Source organism: Aquarana catesbeiana, linkage group LG04 (genome assembly GCF_042186555.1).
Source record: "Aquarana catesbeiana isolate 2022-GZ linkage group LG04, ASM4218655v1, whole genome shotgun sequence".
NCBI classification, from domain to species: domain Eukaryota; kingdom Metazoa; phylum Chordata; class Amphibia; order Anura; family Ranidae; genus Aquarana; species Aquarana catesbeiana.
In genome coordinates, this window is record NC_133327.1 from 372,970,512 (window position 1) to 372,996,331 (window position 25,820).

Below are 25,820 nucleotides of genomic sequence, written 5' to 3' on the forward strand. Positions count from 1 at the left end.
TCAGTAGCTGCCTCAATGTATTCACATTGTGAGACACTCGCCATCAAAGGGCATGCGGAAAAGGCATCTCTCCCAAACCAAGTCAGTTGCCTAAGCTTGAAGCCATAAAATTATGCACAGAAAGGAAGGACATTGTGGGGATCTGACATCACATTCTTCATTGGGCCTACAGAGAATAAAAGGCCAAGAACAAGAATTGAAATCTTGAAGAAAGATTGGGATTATCTATATAGAACGTGAATTTCTCCAGCCCAGCTTGTGTATTGATAGAATGGACGAAGATTGGGTGGTTTAGCATGCCTGCCATGAAGAAATTGCAATAGCCAAGCCATAAATAGAGTTCCAATAGCTGTGTTTCTGGGGTATTCGGCAAAAGGTCAGCCAGAAAATGATTAGCTTGCATTGTTGGCAGTAAATGGAGGCCGAAAGCGCATAGTAAGGAGTCTTATTATGAGCACTACATCATTAGCCGAAGGAGAACTTCTGGTAGCGAGTTGAAAAGAAACATACAAAAATGTAAATAGGTAAATGCTACAATAATGTTACCTAGAAGGCCAAATAGTGGGACAATAAATATTATGGAAAAAAACTAAAACAAAGTGTAGCCCCCCCCCCCCCCCCTACCCAGTGCCTTGTAAACCACTTGAGTGCATGGCATTGTGGTGCGTCTTGTAGAATATGAATGTAGTGTATGCTACAGGTTTATTAAAGACATGTATACTTAGGAACTGGTATGTATAACGGTGCAAGGAAACCCTATCCTATTTGGTCATGTTCAGGGTCCACGTTTAGCCCGTGATGGTGGGCATACCCTCAAAAAAGTCCAAATATTATTGGAATGGACCACCCTGTGGCTAACTACACTTGGTTGCATAAAGTGCCAGGGTGAGTACCAAATGCAGGATCCAGTGCCCAAAGCAAACATTATAGACCAGCCAAACTACTGCAGGGTCTGGGTATGGATTCCCAAAGTATACACAAGGGCAATGGCCTGGAAGCTACTACTGAGCCATAAAAGTATTAGGCAGTCAGATCTTGATAGATGTGTCAGTCAAAGGAGATAAAACAAATGTCGTGAAAAATAGCAGGAAATTCCACTCCAGGAAGAGGTGTCCACCACCTAAGAAAACTAGTCTCACAATGTAGGCGGAATTATATGGATATACTGGGAGATGGGCCCAGCAAAGCTTTTGCCAGTATCTAATCACCTAAAGGTAGCCGCATATAACCCATGGTCTATAAATAGATAACGCTAAATACAGAATTATGGCAACAGACAATCAACAAGTGCTTTTAAAGCAGTTTGTGCTATTTTCGGAATTTGGTCTTCCCCTCCTAAGTTGTGTATTTAATGCACGGGTTACATAAAAATTCCACAAGTTCACATATGCAGTCTACAGAGCAATCACGAGATGTATGTAAATGAAGATTTCTGGGTATTGCTTTCTACAAAGATCAATAAAATGATAAAATTAACGTAAAAAAAAAAAAAAATTAAGTGTCTGTCACTTCCAGTTTTGCTTTGTTTTCCAATAAGGATGTAAAGATTTTAAGGGCATGTTTTAGTGGTATGCATTTGCTAATGTATACTGAAATGGGTTATAGTGCTTCTATCTTCACCTGGTCTTCTTTCCGAGTTCGCGGGCTTCGGCCACATAAATGGGCGCACCGCAATTACATCACTCCCATGCATGCGTGAGGGAATCACGGCCGCGGCAGAGAGCTCTAAAGGCACGGAATGGGTATGCTGTTCCTTCAGAGAGCATGTGCTGGTGACGTCATCGACTGCTGCTGCTAAAGCCAATATCTCCTAAACAGTGCATGTTTAGGTGATATTTTCAGTAAGGGAAAAAAAGTATTTGATCCCCTGCTGATTTTGTACATCTGCACACTAACAAAGAAATGATCAGTCTAATTTTAATGGAAGGGTTAATTTTAACAGTGAAAGACAGAACAAAAATATCCAAAAAAACACATTTCAAAAAAATTATAAATTGATTTGCATTTTAATGGGTAAAAATAGGATTTTTTACTTACCATAAAATCCATTTCTCTGAGTTCATTGACAGACACAGCCTTCATAACGATAGGGTTATATCGCCTCTATTAGGAGTAGGACTAGGCAAAACAAAAAAGCAAACGAGCACCTGGCTACGCTCATGGGCCGTCCTTAGTCAGTATATAACCCCCTCCCTGCTCTAGGTTTTCAGTTTAGTAGCAAGCAGTAATAGAAGTATCAAAAGAACTCCATAGAGGGGGTGGGCACTGTGTCTGTCAATGAACTCAGAGAAATGGATTTTACGGTAAGTAAAAAATCCTATATTCTCATTCGTTCATTGACAGACACAGCCTTCATAACAATAGGGACATCCCAAAGCAGTGCCAACATGAGGGGTGGGAGAACGAAAAATCCCAAGGCTAATACAAGAGCCGACCAGGTAACAGGAACTTCACCCAGGACACGCTGGAACCCAAACTGAACGATACCACTTCAAGGAAGGAATAGACCCTCTAACCAGCGAACTGCAAAAAAAAATGGCGGCCAAAAGAGGCATCCACAGATGCCAACCTGTTCACTTCGTAGACTTGTGAACATGTACATTGATGACCAGTGGTCGCCTTGCAAACCTGCACAACGGACGCATGATGACCGAAGGCCCAAGAAGAAATCGCCATAACAGGAAAAGAGGCACCCGATTCTTGACAGAATAGCCCTCCATCCAGAGAAGGGTTGGAGAAAAAAAAAAAAAAAAAACAGAGCCCCTTCCTTGGCACGTCCACCAAAACCCCATCAGGGCAGATAAGGCAAAATTCTTGCAAAGTGCTGACCAGGGACACAAGAAAAGCAACACAATGCCCTTATTCAAATGGAAATCCAAGGGCGGAACCTTGTAAAAAAGGGCAAAGCACCACCTTAACCTGGGTAAGGTGAATGACAAGATAACGCCCCCTTTTTAACACCCTGTGGGCGGAGGTGATAGCCACCAAGAGACCACCTTCCGCCAGAGTAAGTGTTGGAATCTCCAGAATATCTTGGAAGAGAGATAGAGAGGCTTCTGGAGAAATGAAATGACCAAGTTCAGATCCCACGGCAGTAGAAGAACCGCACTGGTGGAACCAGACGCCTAACCCCTTGAATAAAAAAAAAAAGGTAGCACCAGGAAGTGCGAGACCAGGAGACGCTGAAGAAGACCACCCAGGCTGAGCCCTGGGCCTCGATGGTGCTCAAGGCCCATTTCTTCTATCCCCCATCAGCAGGGTTGAAAACCGCAGCACCTGGCTCATCACAGCCAGGCCGTTAAAAACCAGCGACTCTAAAAACAGGATGTAAGAACGGTCCATGAGACAGTATGTCCTGACTGAGAGGCAGTTGCCAAGGAAAACGTTGGCGACCGGGCGCACCCGGTCGACCTACCCAGACCACCGGGACCCAACCGGATCCAATAGAATGACCGGAATCACTGCAGCCGTGATCCTGCCAAAAAGACACTGCAAAGGCTGGAGAGAAGGAAAGGCATAGAGCAAACGTGGGTCACTAGAGCCGCCAGAAGCTCCCGTGACCTTGCCAGAAACCTCGGTACCGTCCCATTGAGTCAGGACGCTACCTCAGGCCTGCCACAGCGGAGTCAAATACAATGAAATACGGCCCCATGAAGGGCCCATCCCATGGTCCAACCCTAACCAACTGAGGTATCCGTTTTACAGTATTCTACTCCTGGAAAGCGTATGCCAGAATGGGCCGGAACGAGGCGCTCTCCCCACCGGAGGATACTGGCAACAGCCAGGGCCCCCAACAGCATATCTTGGCCCGCCCTGAAGGACATAAGCCACCGCCGTTGCTTCGCCCGACTGGAACCGTACCGGGAGCCCCCGAAGTCGATCCTTCCATGATCCAGACTAGTCTGTTTGCATGAAGTTCCAAGATATTACTCAGTAGTCCAGATTTCACCAACGTCCAACAACCCTGAGCAGAGCTCAGTCCTAGGACCTCTCCCCACCCGGACAGACTGGCATTGGTGGTCACCCTGTTCAATACAAGGGGAGCAAGGATTTACCCCACCGAAGAACCGGATAGCGAAGCCACCAGACTAGGGAAAAACTCTGGTTTCCTGACTCAGTCGAATCCGATTGTCCAGCAGAGACCCTGGGTATTCATCCCATTATGCCAGGATCTCCCCTAAGGAAGCTTGTATGGAACTATGCAAATGGAATCGCCTAAAAAAAATAGATAACATCGGACCCAACCCCACATGCAGATCCGTAGAGGAGCCCACCTGCTGGACAGTAAATGAAAAAAAGGTAGCATGCAACTTCCGGAGTATTGTCCAGGAGAAGAAAACACGCTGGCCAGAGCTGAAGCCCCGGTCAGGCTCAGATAATCCAAAGATCTGACAGAACCAAGCAGACATCCGATAGTATAGCCATCAACTGAAATCAGTCAAGGTTTGTATAAGAATTATGGTGCTCCTCGGAGTAGTCGGAGAAGAAGATCGTCCAGGCAGCCCAGGATTGCAAACCCCCACCGATGTAACCACGCCAGATCCGGGGCAAACACCTCGTGAACACCCAAGGAGGGGTGGCCAGACTCAAAGGGGCAACACCACACGCTCCTAATGCTCCGCACCCACAGCAAAATGAGGAAGTGCTGGAGACGGGCACATAGAAGGCGTAAGTAGCATTCATGGTGTCGATAGAAATCAGAAATTCCCCATGACAAAGGAGTGCCACCACTGTGCGGACGGACTCCATCCTGAACTACTGTACACCCATAATGTACCATGCCCTCCATCTTGTAGACTGAACAGGTTTGAATAAAACCCCTGAAACCATTCTCAGTACAGGAACATCCTCTACAGCAACAGGGCTTGCACAGCCCCGTTTGTTGCCAGCAGTCTGGCAACAAACCCCTTGGAAGCAAAAACACAGCCGGAAAACTATCCTGTAACTGGACAAGATCAAGACTCGACATGCTGCCAGTCAGGGTCGCCCCCCAAAATACATGTCTCAGCCCCCTGAGGAAACAGAGAACTCAGCAACCAGGGTAACTGCAGCCAAGCATCCTAGCTCAACAGGTCCTCCAATGCAGCAAAGACAGGAGGACTCTGCTCCCCCTCCAGACATGTCAGCTGGACCTTTTAGAAGCCAGAGATTCCTCTATTGGACCCATGGTTGCCTTGAGCAGCCTAGAGACAGGGGGGTCCACTATTGGCGGAACAGTCCACTACTGAAGGAGGGACCCCCCAAAGGGGTACCTTACAGCAAGTGTTCTTGGAAACATCAAAGACACTTTGGACACTCCCAGTCCTCATGAACAAATTTATCAGAATAAGAGAGAAGGAAACGCGTTCGCTGCGCCAAACCATTTATCCAAAGGGATACCAGCCCTCCACCACAGCCACAGATGCACCATCTTGAAAAGGTACCCGCACAGACAATAAGTGCGAAAACCAGCTCCCCTCGAGCGAGGCCCCGCACAGGAAGCACAGACCGAAGCCCCTTCACAGCACCAGGGCCCCACACAGGGGCACAAACCCGGGCCCCCTCACAGGTGACACAGACCCGGGGGGCCCCTTCACAGGGACACAGCCTCCCAGGTGACACAGACCCGTGGCCCCTCACAGGAGACACAGACCCGTGGCCCCTCCACAGGGGGCACAGACCCGGAGGCCCCTCACAGGGGGCACAGACCCGGAGGCCCCTCACAGGGGGCACAGACCCGGAGGCCCCTCACAGGGGGCACAGACCCGGAGGCCCCTCACAGGGGGCACAGACCCGGAGGCCCCTCACAGGGGGCACAGACCCGGAGGCCCCTCACAGGGGCACAAGCCGTGGCCCCTCACAGGGGCACAAGCCGTGGCCCCTCACAGGCACAGACCGGAGCCCCTCACAGGGGGCACAGACCCCAGCAGCGCCACCCCTCAGGAAAGGGGGGCCACCACGAGGCCTAGCAGGCCGCCGAAGCCACGGCCTAGTAGGCTGCAAAAGACGTGGCCTAGCAAGCCGCAAAAGCTGCAGGCTAAATTTCTGGCCGCCCGCCGCGAGCACATGGCCCGCAGGGGGACCGCGGTAGGCCACAAACGCTGTGGGCTAAATTTTTGGGGACCTGTGGTAGGCCGCAAAAGCCGCGGTCTAAATTTCTGGCCGCCCACTGCAAGTACGCGGCGGGACCACGGCAGGCCGCGGGCTAATTTTTTATTTGGACGTCCGCGGGGGGACCGCGGTAGGCCGCAAAAGCCCCGGGCTAAATTTCTGGACGCCTGCGGCGAGCATGCGGGGAACCACGGTAGGTCGCGGGCTAAATATTTTGGGCGCCCGCGGTAGGCCGCAGGATAAATTTCTGGATGCCCGCCGCCGGCCCTCGGGGGGACCGGGCCGACCTAAGCCCTGTATCCCCCCTGCACCAGGACGCCTGGAGACCACCTGGAAGAGACCCCACTTAGGCAGGTAGGTGCCTCACATCCTCCCCGCGCCCAACAAACAGCAGCGTCCCCAGGAAGGAGGGGAGGGAAGGAGAAAGGGAGAGCATGGAAGCCATCACCCCAAATCGACCCGCCCAGGGAGTACCCAGCTGCTCCACTGTGTCTTGACCCGGTGGAGCCCATACTTACCCCAAGTGCAGGGAGTGCTGGTCACACTCCACAGACAGATCCACCTCCCACCTAGATGGAGTGGCTGTTGGCCATGGTGACACTGTGCCCAGATGGCAGTAGTCTGGTCATATGTGCCCCTGCGAGACTTTGCTCGCCAGCCACCCCCGTCCAGAATGGGCTTGTCGCGGCCAACCCAGTGCAGAGCTAAGGTCAGCGTGCGCTTGATGGCCAGGCTGGGGAGACTACCAGGATCTATATTATCCAGCCTGTCACCCAGCCCGGCAGTTGATTGCAGATCATCACAGAAAAAAAGAGAAATAAAACAAAAAGAACCACAGGTCCCAGCAGGGAGCCAGGTCCATCTCCTAGACTAGGCAGAAAAAAAACTGAATACCTAGAGCAGGGAGGGGGTTATATATTGACTAAAGAAGGCCCATGGATGTAGCCAGGTGCTTGTTTGCATTTTGGTTCTGCCTAGTCCTACTCCTAATAGAGACGATATAACCCTATCGTTATGAAGGCTGTGTCTGTCAATGAGAAATAAGTATTTGATCCCCTATCAGCAAGATTTCTGGCTTCCAAGTGTCTTCTATACAGGCAAAGAGCTGAGATAAGGAGCACTTTCAAAGGGAGTGCTCCTCATCTCAGCTTGTTACCTGTATAAAAAACACATGTTCACAGAAGCAAATCAATCAGGTTCCAATCTCTCCACCATGGCCAAGACGAAAGAGCTGTCCAAGGATGTCAGGGACAAGATTGTAAACCTACACAAGGCTGGAACCGTCTATAACACCATCGCCAAGCAGCTTTGTGAGTGGGTGACAACAGTTGGTGCGATTATTCACAAATGGAAGAAACACAAAATAACGGTCAATCCCCCTCGGTCTGGGGCTCCATTGCAAGATCTCACCTCGTGGATTTTCAATGATCATGAGAACGGTACTACAAAAGAACAGAACTACACGGGAGAATCTTGTCAATCATCTCAAGGCAGCTGGGACCATAGTAACCAAGAAAACAATTGGTAACACACTACGCCGCAAAGAACAGAAATCCTGCAGAGCCTGCAAGGTCCCACTGCTCAAAAAAGCACATGTACAGGCCCGTCTGAAGATTGCTAATGCACATCTGAATGATTCAGAGGTTAACTGGGTGAAAGTGTTGTGGTCAGATGAGAACAAAGTTAAGCTCTTTGGCATCAACTCAACTGTGTTTGGAGGGGGAGGAATGCTGCCTATGACCCCAAGAACACCATTCCCATCCTCAAGGTGGAAACAATATGCTTTGGGGGTGTTTTTCTGCTAAGGGGACAGGACAACTTCACCACATCAAAAAGGGACAATGGACGGGGCCATGTACCATAAAATCTTGGGTGAGAAACTCCTTCCCTCAGCCAGGACATTGAAAATGGGTCGTGGATGGCTACTACAGCATGACAATGACCCAAAACACATGGCCAAGGCAACAAAGGAGCGGCTCAAGAAGCACATTAAGGTCCTGGAGTGGCCTAGCCAGTCTCCAGACCTTAATCCCATAGAAAATATGTGAAGGGAGCTGAAGGTTCGCGTTACCAAATGTTAGCCTTGAAACCTTAATGACTTGGAGAGTATCTGCAAATGAGGAGTGGGGCAAAATCCCTCTGATTGCCAACAAGGGTTTTGCCACCAAGTACTAGATCAAGTTTTGCGAAGGGGTCAAATACTTATTTCACTCATTAAAATGCAAATCAGTTTAGAACTTTTTTGAAATGCGGTTTTCTGGATTGTTTTGTTATTTTGTCTCTCGCTGTTAAAATAAACCTACCATTAAAATGATAGATTAATAATTTCTTTATCAGTGGGCAAACATATAAAATTAACAGGGGATCAAATACTTTTTTACCTCACTATACTGTACCTATAGGTAAGCCTTATTATAGGCTTACCTATAGATAAAAATAAACATAGTGACTTTACTACCACTTTAAAGCAGCAATGAGATCTTATATTTATAGTGCACAATATAATGGGAACGACATTTTATTAGTGATTTTAATAAAGAGATACATTTTAGCAGAAAGCACTAGGATTTCTATCTCTATTTAAGAGAATGCAGAGGAATATTAGATCTTTATACAACTTACCTGCGGGAGCATTCTGAATGAAGGTGGATGGGAATCGATATATGGGAATCCACTGAGACAGGCTCATTCATGTGGATGTAAACTCATAAAAGGGGAAGGCGCAGCAGACCTATTTGTTAAAGGTCTAAGGAGAAGGTGAGAGCAATACACTGGTCGGAGGGAGCGCGCTGGGATTCCACTGTGTGATCAAGGGTCACTTGAGGTGGTGCGCAGATATTGACCACACAGCATATTAAGTGGACTGTTTGAAGATTATTTTCACTTTGGTCATCCACTAAGTGTAGTGGATGGAGTGATAAGATTTATTGACACATTTGGTGACAGATGGACATTTATTTGCACTCAAAAAAATTGTGCATACCAGCAATTTAGATTAAATTTGCTATTTTTGCAAATTAGACACTATCCTGCAAATTCAAACTTTTAATACAAAACTTACACTTTAGGATGCAAGGGAATATACTTTGACCATTGCCAAGCTAAAACATTTCAAGAAAGCAAAAAGCTAACATACAAATTCTACCCACCACCGTTCTCATCAGCTGTTCCATCTAACTGAGGTATAGAAAGATTTGCTAGAAGCAACTTGTTACTACTCCACTCCATTTCACTGCCTGAAGAGTCTTCTTCAGATGAGCTGCCGTCAATGTTCTTAACAAGACTAGAAAAAAGGATGAAAAAGGAAAGTACAGATCACTCAGTTAGCAGACTTAAAAACATAGGCACTGTTTTAGACTGGTAAAAAAATAAATGAGAAATATACCATCCAAAATGAATCATGCACTACTGAAGGTTGTGTATGTTATCACAAATGGGCAATTCATTTTACACAGGAGGTGTCAACATTTGGTCATATACAGAAACAGTTTAAGTGTATATAAACCCCAACAATGAAGTTATCTTATTTGTCCTCTTTTGGTCTGGTAAATATATAATCAAATGCTTTATGTTACAAGCTTTAAGTACAGAAAATACCTGTTGATTCTGCCAGAAATTTTGTAAGTTGATAACCTGATGCAGAGAGCCGGTTCCTGTGCTTTGCGCCTGTGCTACACTCTCATCAGTTAGCATCATTCCTAGTTCTCCTTGGACAACAAAAGACCTACCCCTATGTTAAGAGTAAGTTCACCTTTGAACACACTTTTCTAAAATCCAGCTCCCCTATGCACCAATATAGCATTCGTGTAGTTTTTATGCAAAAATATCAAAGCTTTCCATTAAATCTACAGTCACTTACTTTTCTTGTCTAAATCCACGTTTCCAGACGTTTCCATTAGTAATGTCTTCTTCCTGATCAGACTTTAGGTCATGACACAGGAAGGCGTTGACCAGCTGACCTCATTAGCACACACCCTGCATCATCCACCCTCCCATTCCCAGGTGCACGTTTTTTTTAATGAAATGTAATCAATCAGTAATCCCCCTTCTCGCTAAATACACAATCAGATTGCATAGTGTATGCCCATGTTTATACACCTAAAATTACTAGTTGCGCTTTCAGTGCCATTAATTGTTACTGGCACACCAAACACAGAAGCAAACACACATTTTGCCATGTGAAAAAACGAGGTGCAAATGCTGCAAAGTAAAAAACACGCAACCCACATAACGCCAAAATGTCCCATTAACCATATGTAGTGCAGCCAATTTGAATCAACAGGCTGCCCTGTCCATGTCACAGGAAAAACGAGACACAAAACATTCACTCCCACTATGCTAGATGTGAATGGGGCATGAAAGTGAAATTGGTGCGATAACACAAGAACAATGAGGCTCCATTCACATATGTGCGTTTCCTTGCATTTCAGAAATGCGCTTCACACAAATAAAAATAAATAAAAAAATCGCAGTAAATAACGCACCAAGCCCCACTCTTAAAAAAAAAAAAAAAAGTTTTGAGGCTTCTTTGGGGTGATAGCTGTGTGTAGGGCAGTCCATTCGGGTGGATGGGCTGCCCTATGTGTGATGAGTGAAAATGCTCCAAAACGCCTCCCCACCTCGCTAAAAAAAACAAAACGCATGTGGGAATGTGAGTTCCAGCTATGCAGAGCTGTGAACGGGACTTGACAGCTGAGTGTTTCTGTATTTAGTGAGAAGGGGGTGCACAGATTGATTGCATTTCATTTAAAAAACATGCATGCACCTGGGAATGGGAGAATGGATGAGGCAGGGTGTGTGCTAATGAGGTCAGCTGGTCAACTCTTTCCTTCGCTGTGACCTAAAGTCTGATCAGGAAGAAGACATTACTAATGGAAACGTCTGGAAACATGGATGTAGACAAGAGTAGGTGACTCTAGATTTAATCGAAAACTTTGATATTTTTGCAAAAAAAGTACATGAATGCTATTATTGGTGCATAGGGGAGCTGGAATTTAGAAAAAAAAAGTGTACAAAGGTGAACTTACTCTTTAAGGAGAAGGGGCAAGGGGAGAAGTTCTGTAGTATTGCCTTAGGGTAAAAATGCTGCTCTTCCAGAATCGCCAGGTAAAAATAAAGGCAAGGAAGCCTGAAAAAAAGAGAAGTTATGTAGCCACCACAGCGAGTCTATGGACTGGCAAGGTGCAGCATATTCATTTTTTGCTCTTGGGTTTGGACAGGTTGTAGACCCATCCCGGGTTTGCATCTTCAGGTGACAATGTATTGAATCATCATATTGTACATGCTCTGCAATTTATTTCAAGCTTCTTTAACTGCCTGCCGATCGCCGGCTGTCAATTGATGGCCAGGCGGTGCAGCTCTCGTTGCGGGAGGGCGTCATATGACGCCCTCGCTTTCCCGGCCCACCAGGGGGAGCACGCACCTGCCATGTCACTGGGGACCCGATGCGTGTGCCCGGCAATGTCCGATGGTGTATTCTCAGTACAGAGGATCACCGATCGGTCTCCTCCCCTTATGAATCCCCTCCCCCTACAGTTAGAATCACTTTTTTTTTTTTTATAGCATTTTTATATCACAGATCGCTGTATAAATGTGAATGGTCCCAAAAATGTGTCAATAGTGTGCTATATGTCCACTGCAATATCGCAGTCATGATATAAAAAAAAAAAAAAATTGCAGATCGCCATTACTAGTAAAAAAAAAAATAAAATAAAAAAAAATTAAAAAAAATAAAAATGCTATAAATCTAGCCCCTATAACTTTTGCGCAAACCAATAAAATATTCGCTTATTGCAATTTTTTTTACCAAAAATATGTAGAAGAATACATCTCGGCCTAAACTGAGGAAAAAATTTGTTTTAAAGAAAAAAAAATTTGATATTATAGCAAAAAGAAAAAAAAATTGTGTTTTTTCAAACTTGTCACTCTTCTTTTGTTTATAGTGCAAAAAAAAACGAAAAAACGCAGAGGTGATCAAATACCACCAAAAGAAAGCTCTATTTGTGGGGAAAAAATGATAACAATTTCATTCGGGTACAGTATTGCATGACCGCGCAATTGTCATTCAAAGTGTGACAGCGCTGAAAGCTGAAAAATGGCTTGGGCAGGAAGGGGGTGAAAATGCACTGTATTGAGGTGGTTAAACCAGACTTCATCACTTTGTCTTCAACTATTTTTATGAAAAACTGTTTTCAAGTTTTCTGATTAAATGCTGTATGCATGTCTGTATGCAATAGGGATATACAAAAAGTCGCCTAGTATCTGCTATAGCGGTTCCACAATTTCCATAGCAAACAGGATTCCAAGCATTTCAAGCAATTGCAGGAACAAATGGGTTATTGGTCTTGGCAGTCTTTTACTCACTTGTGGCGCAGAATTTAGAGTTGCCCCCTTTTAGCTTGTGTTGCTGGCCAATTTATTTAGAAAAATTATAGTACTTCCCACATTGGTGTAGCCTATTTTCACATCCTACCTATGTCAGTTTTAATGAGGGAAGACTTTCTGATTATAAACCCTGGATAGCAGCACAGTACTATAAGAAGCATAGGTCAAATACATGAAAAAGGTCACGTTATTGTTAACTATGCAAACAAACTTGGGTCCAGTATTTTTCAAGACCTCATCTTAAAAAAATTGGGATAGATTTACATTGTCCACACAAGTATCTATTTTCCCATTATGTGCAAACCTAGTCTTGTGGAAGCACTGCCTGATTAAACAATGAGATATTTCCACAAAAAAACAATGTATGTTGTCCCTGAGTGGTTCTGAAAAACATACTACCATACACTAACGCAGGGGTAGGCAACCTTACAGGAGGTGGAGATCTACCTGAACAACAAGGGAGAAGTCAAAGATCACTGCTCACAGTATAGCCTCCTCACACCTGATTTAAACCTCCAATTGCAGGACTACAGTGTTGCAAATGCGTGCGTTTTCCGGGGCAATCGTGGGTTTAAATCAGGTGTTGAGAAGGCAACATAACGCCTCCTTACCACCTAACAACTCACACTAGGATTGCTTTTCAGAGCACTTGTGCTCGCTCACACGTAAAGTTAGGGGGTGGTAAAATAGCAGGATATAATAGAAGTCTATGGCTAAGCGCAGCAAACCCACAGGAAAGCTGCAGGTACACTGCACTGCACCCACAGTGTGGGAAAACCGCAGCACATCGGTCTGAAAGCAGCCCTATACTATTATGCCTAGTGTTTTGCTTCACACTGACCTAAAGATCTCTTCTTTCCTGCTGCTGGAACCACTCTGAAGACCGCTAGCTGGGATAAGAGTTGGAATGCAGTTGGTATCACTCCGCATTGGACAGGAGCCAGCACTACAGAGGAGGCATCGGAATATATGGCTCTTGCTTCCTTTCACAGCTCCAACTTTACAAGTAGTCCCTCTGTACTGCACACTGTTTTGATGCTCTTGAATGGCAGGTCAGCAAATCCAGACCGAGATCTACCAGCCACCTGTCCACGATCCACTGGTAGATTGCGATCTACAGGTTGCTGACCCCCGTTCTAATTTAACACAGGCGCTAACAGATCTGGCATAGTGCCGTTTTTAGGAAAGGAGGGAACCCGATCCTTAAAACCACTTCAGCCCTGGAAGGTTTTACCCCCTTAACCTCCCTGGCGGAATGATTATTTCAGATTTTTGCGTCTCAAAACGGTACAATTATTTTGCATAGAAATTTGGTGTTTTATATTGTAGGTCTGTAATTCTTAGCAATAACACACTTATATCTGTCCACCAAGAGTCTAGTAGATATCCCGGGTATGATGAAGTTTGAAACACAAAATCATAACTTATAATATAATAAATAAATATAAATAATTTAAAAAAATAATAATATAAATAATAATAAAATAAATTTCCCCACGATTCACTATCGCTCAATTTTGCAAGTGTTCTAATTTATTATCGCTGTTTTCTAGCTGGTCTAAAGCCACTTTTGACGTAAAGGGAGACTTTTTGGTTGCTATGGACAATCTCAAGTTTCCAGGCAGAAAGAACAGTATATATAATATAAAACTGCATGCAGGGCATGGGCCAAAGCACTAGGGACAAAAGAGATGTGAAATGATTTTATACAGTACTGTAATCTGTAAGATTACAGTACTGTATGTGTTATGATTTTGACATTTTTTTGAATTTGTCGCCAGGCTCCGCCCCCATGCGTTGCGACGCTCGCAGGGAACGGTGCCTGGCACAGAGAGGCTTCGGGCAGAGGACGGAGCCCGCAGACAGCGCAGGGGGACATCGCAGAATCCTGGGGACAATGTAAGTATACCGCACCAGGATCCTGAGATGTAATCCCGAGTGTGGCTCGGGGTTACCGCTAATGGTGCTGAAATTTAACCCCGAGCCACACTCGGGAATACCGTCAGGGAGGCTAATGACCAGAGCCTTTTTTGCGATAGGGCACTGCGTCGCTTTAACTGATAATTGCGCGGCCGTGCGACATTGGACCCAAACAAAATTGACGTTCTTTTTTTTCACACAAATAGAGCTTTCTTTTAGTGGTATTTGATCATCTCTGTGGTTTTTATTTTTTTGCGCTATAAAAAATAAAAAAAAATCCTGATAATTAAAATAAATACATTTTTTTTTTACTTTTTGCTATAATACATATCCCAAAAAAATATAAAAAAAAACAAAAAATGTATTCATCAGTTTAGGCCGATATATTTTCTTCTACATATTTTTGATTTAAAAAAAAAAAAAATCGCAATAAGCGTATATTGATTGGTTTGCGCAAGTTATCGTGTATATAAACTACGGGATAGATTTAGGGACTTTTATTTTTGTTTATTATTTTTACTGGAAATGGCGGCGATCTGTGATTTTTAGCGGGATTGCGGCAGACAAATCTGACCCCAAATGACACTTTGGGGAGCAGTGACATTATTACATTGATCAGTGCTAAAAAAAAAAAAAAAAAAAATACACTGATCAATGTAAAAATGACACTGGCACGGAAGGGGGCGATCGTGTTCTAACTGTAGGGGGGGTGGGCTTACTGAAACATGACAGAGATCACTGTTCCCGATGACAGGGAACAGAAGATCTCTGTCATGTCACTAGGCCTCTCCTCGCCATGATCACAGGCCGCCAGCGGACAGAGTCCGCGGGACCCGCTCCCGCTATATTGCTTTTGCAGACTGAGGTATAGGTGTCTGAGCCTACACAAGGGACAGCACTGGTAGAGGCTATGGATTGTTCCTCAAATTTTAAGGTGGCATGTATCGCATTGACAAGAGCTGAAACAGCCTCTTTAAGTAATGGCAAAAGACGGACTCCTCAGTTGTAGGTTTGTCTGTCATGGACTTGAGAGATTCAGCCTCAGTGGCTGAAGACTACAAATGATGCGGGCAGATCAGATAAAAATTCTGCAGGGGAAGGCGTGAAAGTGCAGTTATAGCCTCTGTAGTTACAGTCAGCAATCAACAGTGCTTCTGCTTCGCCAATAAAGTCCTGCATGACTGCACTGCAATCCTCCCCAAGTAGGGTAGAGGGCACAACTTTGCGTAATGGAGCGAAGACACAGATGGTGGCATAAAGTCTAACAAAGGGAAAGTTCTCTGTGCTGGGCCCGCATGGCCTACTCACAAAGCGAGTCTTCAGAGACAGATAAAGCCACGGCACCGGACCTGCAGAGCCCAGTGCCTGAAGAACTTAGTTTAGGCTTGTCCCACAACATCCAGCTCAGCGGGGTCTGAGTAAAGCACTTCAAAATCAGGCTTGGAATAGGCAGATTTGGATAGCTGCATATAGAAACCAGCTTAGTAGCATTGTAGTAGGAATCTTGATTTTTTTTTTTTTCCCCAGAGGAGCAGAGAGAAAAAAGAAAAAAAAAAAAAAAAAAGACTACCATTGACCTAAGACACTAGGGAAAAAAAACTGGCCCACAATTTGTGTTTATTTGCCAGTGCCCAATACTCCAGTAAGCAGCAGTATCACCTGATTGAAAAAAAATTATATATTTAGTTGTGCTCAAACGTTTGCATATCCTGGCAGAAATCATGAAATTTTGGCATTAATATTGAAAATATGACTGATTATGCTAAAAAAAACTTTTTTTTAATTGAAGGATCGTAATCATATGAAGCCATTTATTATCACATAGTTGTTTGGCTCCATTTTAAATTATAACAGGAATCACCCAAATGGCCCTGATCAAAAGTTTATATACCCTGGAATGTTTGGCCTTGGTACAGATATACAAGGTGACATACACAGGTTAAAATGACAATTAAAAGGTAATTTCCCACATGTGTGGCTTTTTAAATTGCAATGTCAAAAGTTACTTGTGATCTGTTTATGAATAATTGGTAAAAATAATAAAATACAATGTTCACTGTGTTTATTCAATGAGACTTGCAGACTCTGCAATCTGAACCTTATACAGGAGCAGCTGCATTTTGACAGCCGCTCCTGCAGTATAATACAAAGCAATTACCAAGTGTAAAAGAATTGGTAGGGGGAGGAGCTGTATGTAAGAGACGCATCCTAAAAACTTTGCTGAAGCTTTTCTGGGAAAACGCTTATGTTCAAATTCTTCAAGTGGTTAAACAGAGGGTGGAGGACAGGGTAACAATATGTAGAAAACAGAAATGTTTCATAGTACACACACTCAGGTCCCCCCCCCCCCCCCCAAGCTACACATCGGAATTTTGTGGATTTTGCAACTGGATACTTTCAAATTGTAGACACCAGGTAAAGTTTTAAAGTAGGACTAAAAGAAAAACCTTTTTTTCCCCATTTTGGATAGAGAATTAAAAACCCTGTCAGTTTTTCTTTATATTTTTTTTTTTGCCATCAGTGTCCCATTGGATAGATTTTCCTTCACTTCCTGTTCTTTAGATAAAACAAGAAGAGAAAGGAAATCCCACCCACCCACAATTTTGGATTTGTAATTTTTGGTAATAAAATAGTTGCGCTGTCAAATAAACCATGTGTTTAAGGATTAGTGCATGCACAATTTAAGTTATACATCTTTAAATAAAAAAGTGAGAAGGTCCAGATAAGAGTTAAAACTTTAAAAGTCCCCCATAAAAACTGAGAAAATTCCACCACGTAGTGAAAAAAATCTTCACATACAAATGTGAACCAGCCACTGGGATTATAAAGCAGCTTACCAGACATATGAAGTCTGACAGCGTTTTAAATGACAGATCTTGCGTGGATGGATGGCTCCAGCCTTCCTTCTTGCATCTGATTACGCCTGAAGCCTCTCTCACTCTTCGCCTCATATGGTACCGCTACGCTCCACTCTATGCACGTTTGGATGTCCCGTTGGACGAAATGTGCGTAGGTCGGAGTGTAACGGTGCAATATCCTGTCGATGTTTTAATGCTTTTGAGTACCCATTTGGTTTTATTAATAAAGTTTGTTTTAACTGTACTCCACTATGGGATTTCCTTGCTTCTGTTTTCAAATGTGGCGCTGAGCCATTTTTTGTGAGAAGTGATCCAGCGACCATATGTGACAAAGAGTGAGAGAGGCTTCAGGTGTAAGGCGTATTGCACATGCGTTTGGGTGCGTCAAATGTTTGGGTGTTGATGTATTCCATTGGCCAGAATATTCATTTATTCTGGCTATTGGAATGCATTAACACTCAAATACGCCTAGCGTTTAGGAGCATTTACATGTGTCTAGGTTTTTTCAGCTCCTCTCTTGAATGTGATTTAAATTTTTTTTTTAAGCCTGTAAATGCTCGTCTTCTAATATAACTGTAAACACCTTTTTGTGCATGGACACATAGGCTAACATAAGGTACTTTTATAGGCTGGGAAAGAAAAGCCCCAAATGCATGTAAAAGCAGCATTTTTTTTAAACCCAGTGTGCATGAGGCCTTAAAGCTGCACCAATGTGAAAATATTTTTTTTAAATATATTACATTACAGGGGAAAAAAAAGAATCTTCCGAAAGTAATAAACGTAGTTTTTTTCCCCATGAGGGCTAGTCCACACCAGATATGCAGACATGCATTTTGTAACTCAAGCAAAACGCATATAAGAAAATCCATTATTGCCCATACCCATTAAAGTGCTGTATTGTAGTATAAGTTTCTGCAGAATTCTTGGATCAACCTAAATTTTACCATTCAAGCCAATTTAAATTGAGTTTTTCAAACATTCATCTCTAATTTTCAGTGTGAAAGCACAAGGATTCTGGTGTGAATGAGCCCCAACAGGTGCATTCATTCAATTCTGCTGGTATATTTCCCATCTAGAGCGCAATTAAGAAGGTATATCTAGTTAAATTTGTTTGTTTTATTTATTTTATAAGAGTGTTGTTCAAAATAATCATTACAATGCTCATAAGACAATATTTACCTCTAACTAATCACAGGCTAGCCGGTAGTGCCCATTTTGATACATGTCGCAGTCTCCTTCGCTCTATAGCAAGAATGACGTTGACACAGCAGAGTACTTATCTGCTATTCTGGAGCCCTCTCTCTGGAATCTACCTCTGTGGTGCCGAGCTTCATGCAGTAGTTCAAGCAGAGCTCTGTATACTAATCTCCTCTGGATATGCTGTAATAGATAGTGTCTGTCATCGGTAAAAATATAATCTACTTGCAGTTCTCCACTATTCTTCAATGTTTAAGGTAGACAACTGCACAATGACACCTGCTGGAGCCATGACATTGTCACATGTGAAATTAGCATTGAGAGAGAGAGAGGGAGAGAGAGAGGGAGGATCTGAAATACTAGGGATAGTCTAACCTAAATGTCAAGTGTACAAATACAAAAACTTGAGTACAGTATGGCAGACTTCTAATCAAAATTTAAAGGATACATTAATATGGCTTACATTCACAAAGACAGTCAGTGTTGTAAGGATGTGTTACATTTGTTTTTCCTGTTGCATACATACTTTCTCTTAGTATCATGTTCTTCAGAGTTGCTGTCCCATCTTTGAGACATTAACATGCTAAGTTCCATCTCCTCTTTCTCCACCTGGGGCTCATTTTCCTCATCATCACTGTTCTGCATTGTACTGCGCCTTGAGGAGAAAGTATTTTGTGATAAGCGTTTGGACCGGTTCATCTGATAGCCATCATCTTCTAGGCCAGCAAGCAAATTCACCATGGCTTGATCTTGACTGCTATTGACTAAAAAAATATAAAAATACAACAATAAAAATCTCACGCAAGATATAAGTAACAAATAATACTCAGGACTGTTAAATACCACAAACAGTTGCATATAAAGTAAAATTTATATCGGTCATCACTTAAAGAGACAATATTGCTAAAATAAAGAAAAAAGTTGCTGCACTATAAAACAAAGACACCGAGTAGTGCCTGAATGTGCACTGGGTATAGAAAAAAAATCAGGCCAGCCGGCCGGCTCTTTTATATGCAATGTTATCGCTTCCCATTTGTAAGTGCATTACGTGATTTTATTAAAACTTTTTGGAATTTATTACACTATGGCCAGTTCTTTTTTCTTCTGGGCAATTTACTGAGTGTGTGGACGCCGGACACAGGTCCCAGTAAGTATCTTCACCATCCGAATACTGTTCCTATTGTGGTCATCAGCAAGCTTAAAGGCCTTGGCTGGGCTATAGCCACCTGCCTTTTAAGCTTGCCATCAGGTAAGCTCAATCTACAGCTACGGTGGTCGGGCACTTTACTTGTGTGTGCACACTGCGGTGTTATTATGATCCTTCATGTTCTCAATGGACTTTTTTGTCTTCATGTCAATTGTTGTGGACCTAATTTTTAGCGCAGCTTCCCTTATTCTATAGACTTTTTTGTGTTATCGCACTGTATGCTGCTGCTTTTTGCTAGTGTTATTTGATTTTTCAGCGCGGTATTTTTTATTGCTTATAGAAAAGAATCACCCCCTTTAAAATAATCACATTTTGTTGCTTTGCAGCCTGAAATGAAGACAGACACAGTTTTTGTTTTGTCCAGCTGTATTCACTCAGTGCAACTTATAACACCCAAGTGAAAGAGAATACCGACATGTCAGAAAAAAATAAAAATTCAAAAACAGAATAACTAAGTTGGACTACCTTTTGCTTTAACTACAGCCTTTAAACGCAGTACACACCAGTGCGCCATGCGTAGTCTGTGCGATGCGATTTCAGCCATACAGATAGTATGGCTGACTTTGCATCGCATTCGGTACAAACTCGCACATGGCCCTTCTTTTGGTCCGCACCAGAATTGGATCACATGGGTGTTTACACCCAAGCGATCCGATTTATGTCTGAAATGACAGTTCGCACTGTGATATGTGAACTGATTTGGGGGTGTTATTAACTTTCTATTGACACTCCCAGCAGTTTGCATAGTGCAGTGTGAACTGCCTTGTGAGTCAGGTGCGATGCGAGAACCCACAGTGGATTAACAGGGTTGCACTGAGTAAATACAGCTGGATAAAACAAAAACTGTGTGTCTTCATTTCAGGCTGCAAAGCATCAAAACGTGATTTTAAAAAGGGAATGATTATTTTCTATAGCCACTGTACCTGCGGCAGTATAAGAAAATACTCCTATTATGGCCAAATACAGGCCGTTCAGACAGGCGGGAGTGCATACTTTTTATAGCAACAGCTTAAAAAGAAGAAATGGCAAATTTATAGCTATATAACTATAAAGATTGCACAAAATATTTTAATTTTGGCTGGATGCTGGCAGATTCATCCCTGTGGAAGCTCATATATTCCTTCTGGAGGGCACATTATGGCTAAAGGTGGGACCTCCAGCTGAAAATCAACTTTCTAGGGTCACATTGCTGCTTGGCATTGAACCCATCAGCGTCAACTCAAGATCAACATACCTGGTATTGGATGCACTTTACTAACATGCAGGGTAGTCAAACAGTATTTCTCAAATTTTGTTCATATCACAGTTTGTAGTTTGGACAAACTACAACCAGTATGAAGCGTGTAAGTGCAGTATGTTCACCAACAAGGAACTTTCAACACACCTAGCTGTAAAAATGGAAGAAGCCTGTGCAGTTCACATGCATAAACATAAAGACTCTATTTCCTTTAAAAAGAACAAATGAAATGACAGATTATCCAGCACTTTTAAAAACTGCATACTGCAAGCGATTACTGCACTGATGCTGGCAGTAGAAGTGTTAAACTTATTCTCTCAAACGAAACTGCAGAGATTCAACCACTGATGCACACAGTTCCTATTCAAAAATAGTGCCACAGAGGAGCATTTGTTATGGATTTAAAACAAATGATAAGTAGAAGGGTACACTGTGAGAAGCCAGTGCCTCTCAAAGGGGAGCTAAGGAAAGTTCTGATCCCACAGCCATCAATCACCAGAACGCATCTCCCTAAGCACGTCACAGCCATTTCTAAAGCTTTTACAAAAGCTTATCTGTACAGCCTGTCTGAGGCTTTTCATGACCCAGCAGGCAAAAAACAATAAATCTCTTCACTTACACAAATCATTTGCTAGCATAACTGCAAAGCGTTAGATACCATTTAGCAATGATGGTCACAAATTTTTCAAAGCTCCTGGGTGGTCAGTGTCTGGCAAGCTCGGAAAGCACAGGAAATCAATAACAAGTGATTCCTGGGATTCTGTCATCAAGACCTATATCACGCTCTCATACTAAAAAAGCCAGCATCTGGGAGATGAATGAAGGTTTTTCAGCAAAAAATACAAACTGTCAACAGCACAGTTATAGTACCAGACCAATAGAAATGTAAAGTAACTGGTTTCACAGAACACAACATTGTAGGCTTTTGTATAATTGTCTAAAGACAGGCAACTTCAAAATACTACCGGCCTAAGGAACTGATCCAGTATTTGTCAAAAAGAAATACCATGAAAAGAGTACATTTTAGAGCAAGCTTTCCAAAGTGCTTTAACAAAATCTAATTTCCAACTTGGTTTTCCATATTTTTACAATAGGTGTCATTCTATGGTAGAACATAAAAAATATCAAACCAACTCTGGTCAACGTAATATTTGGAAGTACTTCTAGTAAGTCAAGTGCAACGATCTGAGAGTTCAGCAATTGCTTTCACTTATGAGGAAGTCAAGTGTACTATTAAACAGCAATCCCTTTGCATATAAAAATAATCCCCAATTCACTTGATTATGTTTATATATGACCATTGCCATACATGTAGCAATTTTTGTTTCGGCAGAACAAAATTCCCTAGCATATGCAGTACATGACCCTAGGCCAGTGATGGCAAACCTTTTTGAGCCCTAGTGCCCAAACTGAAATAAATAAGTTGGTTTTGTGTTGCAAAGTGCCAACACGGCAATACGCGAGAGAGGGGTGCTGAGCGAAAGAGAGGGGGTGTGTGAGAGAGATGGTGGTGTGTGTAAAAGGGAGAGAGAGAGAGGCGGTTGTGAGAGAGAGAGGTTGTGTGTGTGAGAGAGGGAGGGGACAGTGAGAGAGGGGACAGAGAGAGAGGGGAGACAGAGAAAGGGAGGGGGATGTGAGAGATGCCGAGAGGGAGGGGACACACACAGAGAGGGGGGAGGGGGACACACACGCACACAGAGGGGGGACACACACACAGAGAGAGGGGGGACACACACACACAGAGAGAGGGGGGACACACACACACAGAGAGAGGGGACACACACACACAGAGAGAGGGGACACACACACACAGAGAGAGGGGGGACACACACAGAGAGAGGGGGGACACACACAGAGAGAGGGGGGACACACACACACACAGAGAGAGGGGGGACACACACACACACAGAGAGGGGACACACACACAGAGAGGGGGGACACACACACACAGAGAGAGGGGGGGGGGGACACACACAGAGAGAGGGGGGGGGGACACACACACAGAGAGAGGGGGGACACACACACAGAGAGAGGGGGGGGACACACACAGAGAGAGGGGGGGACACACACAGAGAGAGGGGGGGACACACACAGAGAGAGGGGGGGACACACACAGAGAGAGGGGGGGACACACACAGAGAGAGGGGGGACACACACAGAGAGAGGGGGGACACACACAGAGAGAGGGGACACACACACACACACACACAGAGGGGGGACACACACACACACACAGAGAGGGGGGACACACACAGAGAGGGGGGACACACACACACACAGAGAGGGGGGACACACACAGAGAGAGGGGGGACACACACACACAGAGAGAGGGGGGACACACACACACAGAGAGAGGGGGGACACACACACACACAGAGAGGGGGGGACACACACAGAGAGAGGGGGGACACACACAGAGAGAGGGGGGGACACACACAGAGAGAGGGGGGACACACACAGAGAGAGGGGACACACACACACAGAGAGAGGGGGGACACACACACAGAGAGAGGGGGGACACACACACACAGAGAGGGGGGACACACACACACAGAGAGAGGGGGGACACACACACACAGAGAGAGGGGGGACACACACACACAGAGAGAGGGGGGACACACACAGAGAGAGGGGGGACACACACAGAGAGAGGGGGGACACACACAGAGAGAGGGGGGACACACACAGAGAGAGGGGGGACACACACAGAGAGAGGGGGGACACACACACACAGAGAGAGGGGGGACACACACACACAGAGAGAGGGGGGACACACACACACACAGAGAGAGGGGGGACACACACACACAGAGAGAGGGGGGACACACACACACACACAGAGAGGGGGGACACACACACACACACACAGAGAGAGGGGGGACACACACACACACACACAGAGGGGGGACACACACACACACAGAGAGAGGGGGGACACACACACACAGAGAGAGGGGGGACACACACAGAGAGAGGGGGGACACACACAGAGAGAGGGGGGGACACACACAGAGAGAGGGGGGGACACACACAGAGAGAGGGGGGGACACACACAGAGAGAGGGGGGACACACACAGAGAGAGGGGGGACACACACAGAGAGAGGGGACACACACACACACACACACAGAGGGGGGACACACACACACACACACACACAGAGAGGGGGGACACACACAGAGAGGGGGGACACACACACACACAGAGAGGGGGGACACACACAGAGAGAGGGGGGACACACACACACAGAGAGAGGGGGGACACACACACACAGAGAGAGGGGGGACACACACACACACAGAGAGGGGGGGACACACACAGAGAGAGGGGGGACACACACAGAGAGAGGGGGGGACACACACAGAGAGAGGGGGGACACACACAGAGAGAGGGGACACACACACACAGAGAGAGGGGGGACACACACACAGAGAGAGGGGGGACACACACACACAGAGAGGGGGGACACACACACACAGAGAGAGGGGGGACACACACACACAGAGAGAGGGGGGACACACACAGAGAGAGGGGGGACACACACAGAGAGAGGGGGGACACACACAGAGAGAGGGGGGACACACACAGAGAGAGGGGGGACACACACAGAGAGAGGGGGGACACACACAGAGAGAGGGGGGACACACACAGAGAGAGGGGGGACACACACACACAGAGAGAGGGGGGACACACACACACAGAGAGAGGGGGGACACACACACACACACAGAGAGAGGGGGGACACACACACACAGAGAGAGGGGGGACACACACACACACAGAGAGAGGGGGGACACACACACACACAGAGAGAGGGGGGACACACACACACACACACAGAGGGGGGACACACACACACACAGAGAGAGGGGGGACACACACACACAGAGAGAGGGGGGACACACACACACAGAGAGAGGGGGGACACACACAGAGAGAGGGGGGACACACACAGAGAGAGGGGGGACACACACACACAGAGAGAGGGGGGACACACACACACACACAGAGAGAGGGGGGACACACACACACACACAGAGAGAGGGGGGACACACACACACAGAGAGAGGGGGGACACACACACACAGAGAGAGGGGGGACACACACACACACACAGAGAGAGGGGGGACACACACACACACACACAGAGAGGGGGGACACACACACACAGAGAGAGGGGGGACACACACACACAGAGAGAGGGGGGACACACACACACAGAGAGAGGGGGGACACACACACACACACAGAGAGAGGGGGGACACACACACACAGAGAGAGGGGGGACACACACACACAGAGAGAGGGGGGGGACACACACAGAGAGAGGGGGGGGACACACACACAGAGAGAGGGGGGACACACACAGAGAGAGGGGGGACACACACACACAGAGAGAGGGGGGACACACACACACACAGAGAGAGGAGGGACACAGAAAGAGAGGGGGGGGGGCAGCGAGGTGGAGCAGAAAGAGGGGGACACGGAGGGGGGACTGAAAAAGAGGGGAGCTGAGAGAAAGGGAGACCTATAGCTCTGTCCCTATCTGTAATCCCTGGTCTGCCTCCATGCCCCAGTCTTTGTATGCAGGTATTCAGTGTAAAATTGTGCCCAGTACCTGTCTCCATCCTTGATCCGGGAGAGCCCTTTGCTCTGTCCCATCCATCGGCTCCCTTACAGCCTGCGCCTCTCCGCCTGTCCTCGTCTTCCAGGCCCACAGTCAGTCTGTTCTCCGGGCCTCGCTGTTGGAGGTTTGAGGAGTCCAGGCTCCGGAAGGCACCAGGAATGACCCTCTTTGGCCATAAAATTAAGCGGTGAAGCTCTTCTCTTCTCTCCCTCCCGCGCTGTCAGGCCTATAGCCTACCACGCGGAGGATGCGAGGCCACCCACTCACTTGTGCAGACAGTTTCCTGCACCTCGCTGCTGTT

The 25,820-nt window shown here is 45.5% G+C and overlaps 1 protein-coding gene across 2 annotated transcripts in view; it reads right to left on the minus strand.

Moving 5' to 3' along the window:
• REV3L (REV3 like, DNA directed polymerase zeta catalytic subunit) overlaps window positions 1–25,820 on the minus strand; it is a 312,168-nt gene that overhangs the window by 93,775 nt on the left and 192,573 nt on the right. Inside the window, exons 11-12 of one of the 2 annotated variants that reach the window (XM_073627093.1) lie at window positions 18,976–19,213; window positions 9,240–9,373 (exon numbers count right to left, since the gene is read on the minus strand). In XM_073627093.1, coding sequence (XP_073483194.1) covers window positions 9,240–9,373; window positions 18,976–19,213 — 372 coding nt within the window. Of the gene's footprint in view, window positions 1–9,239; window positions 9,374–18,431; window positions 18,579–18,975; window positions 19,214–25,820 lie in introns of those variants that run through there. The other variant, XM_073627094.1, reaches the window with a different exon arrangement.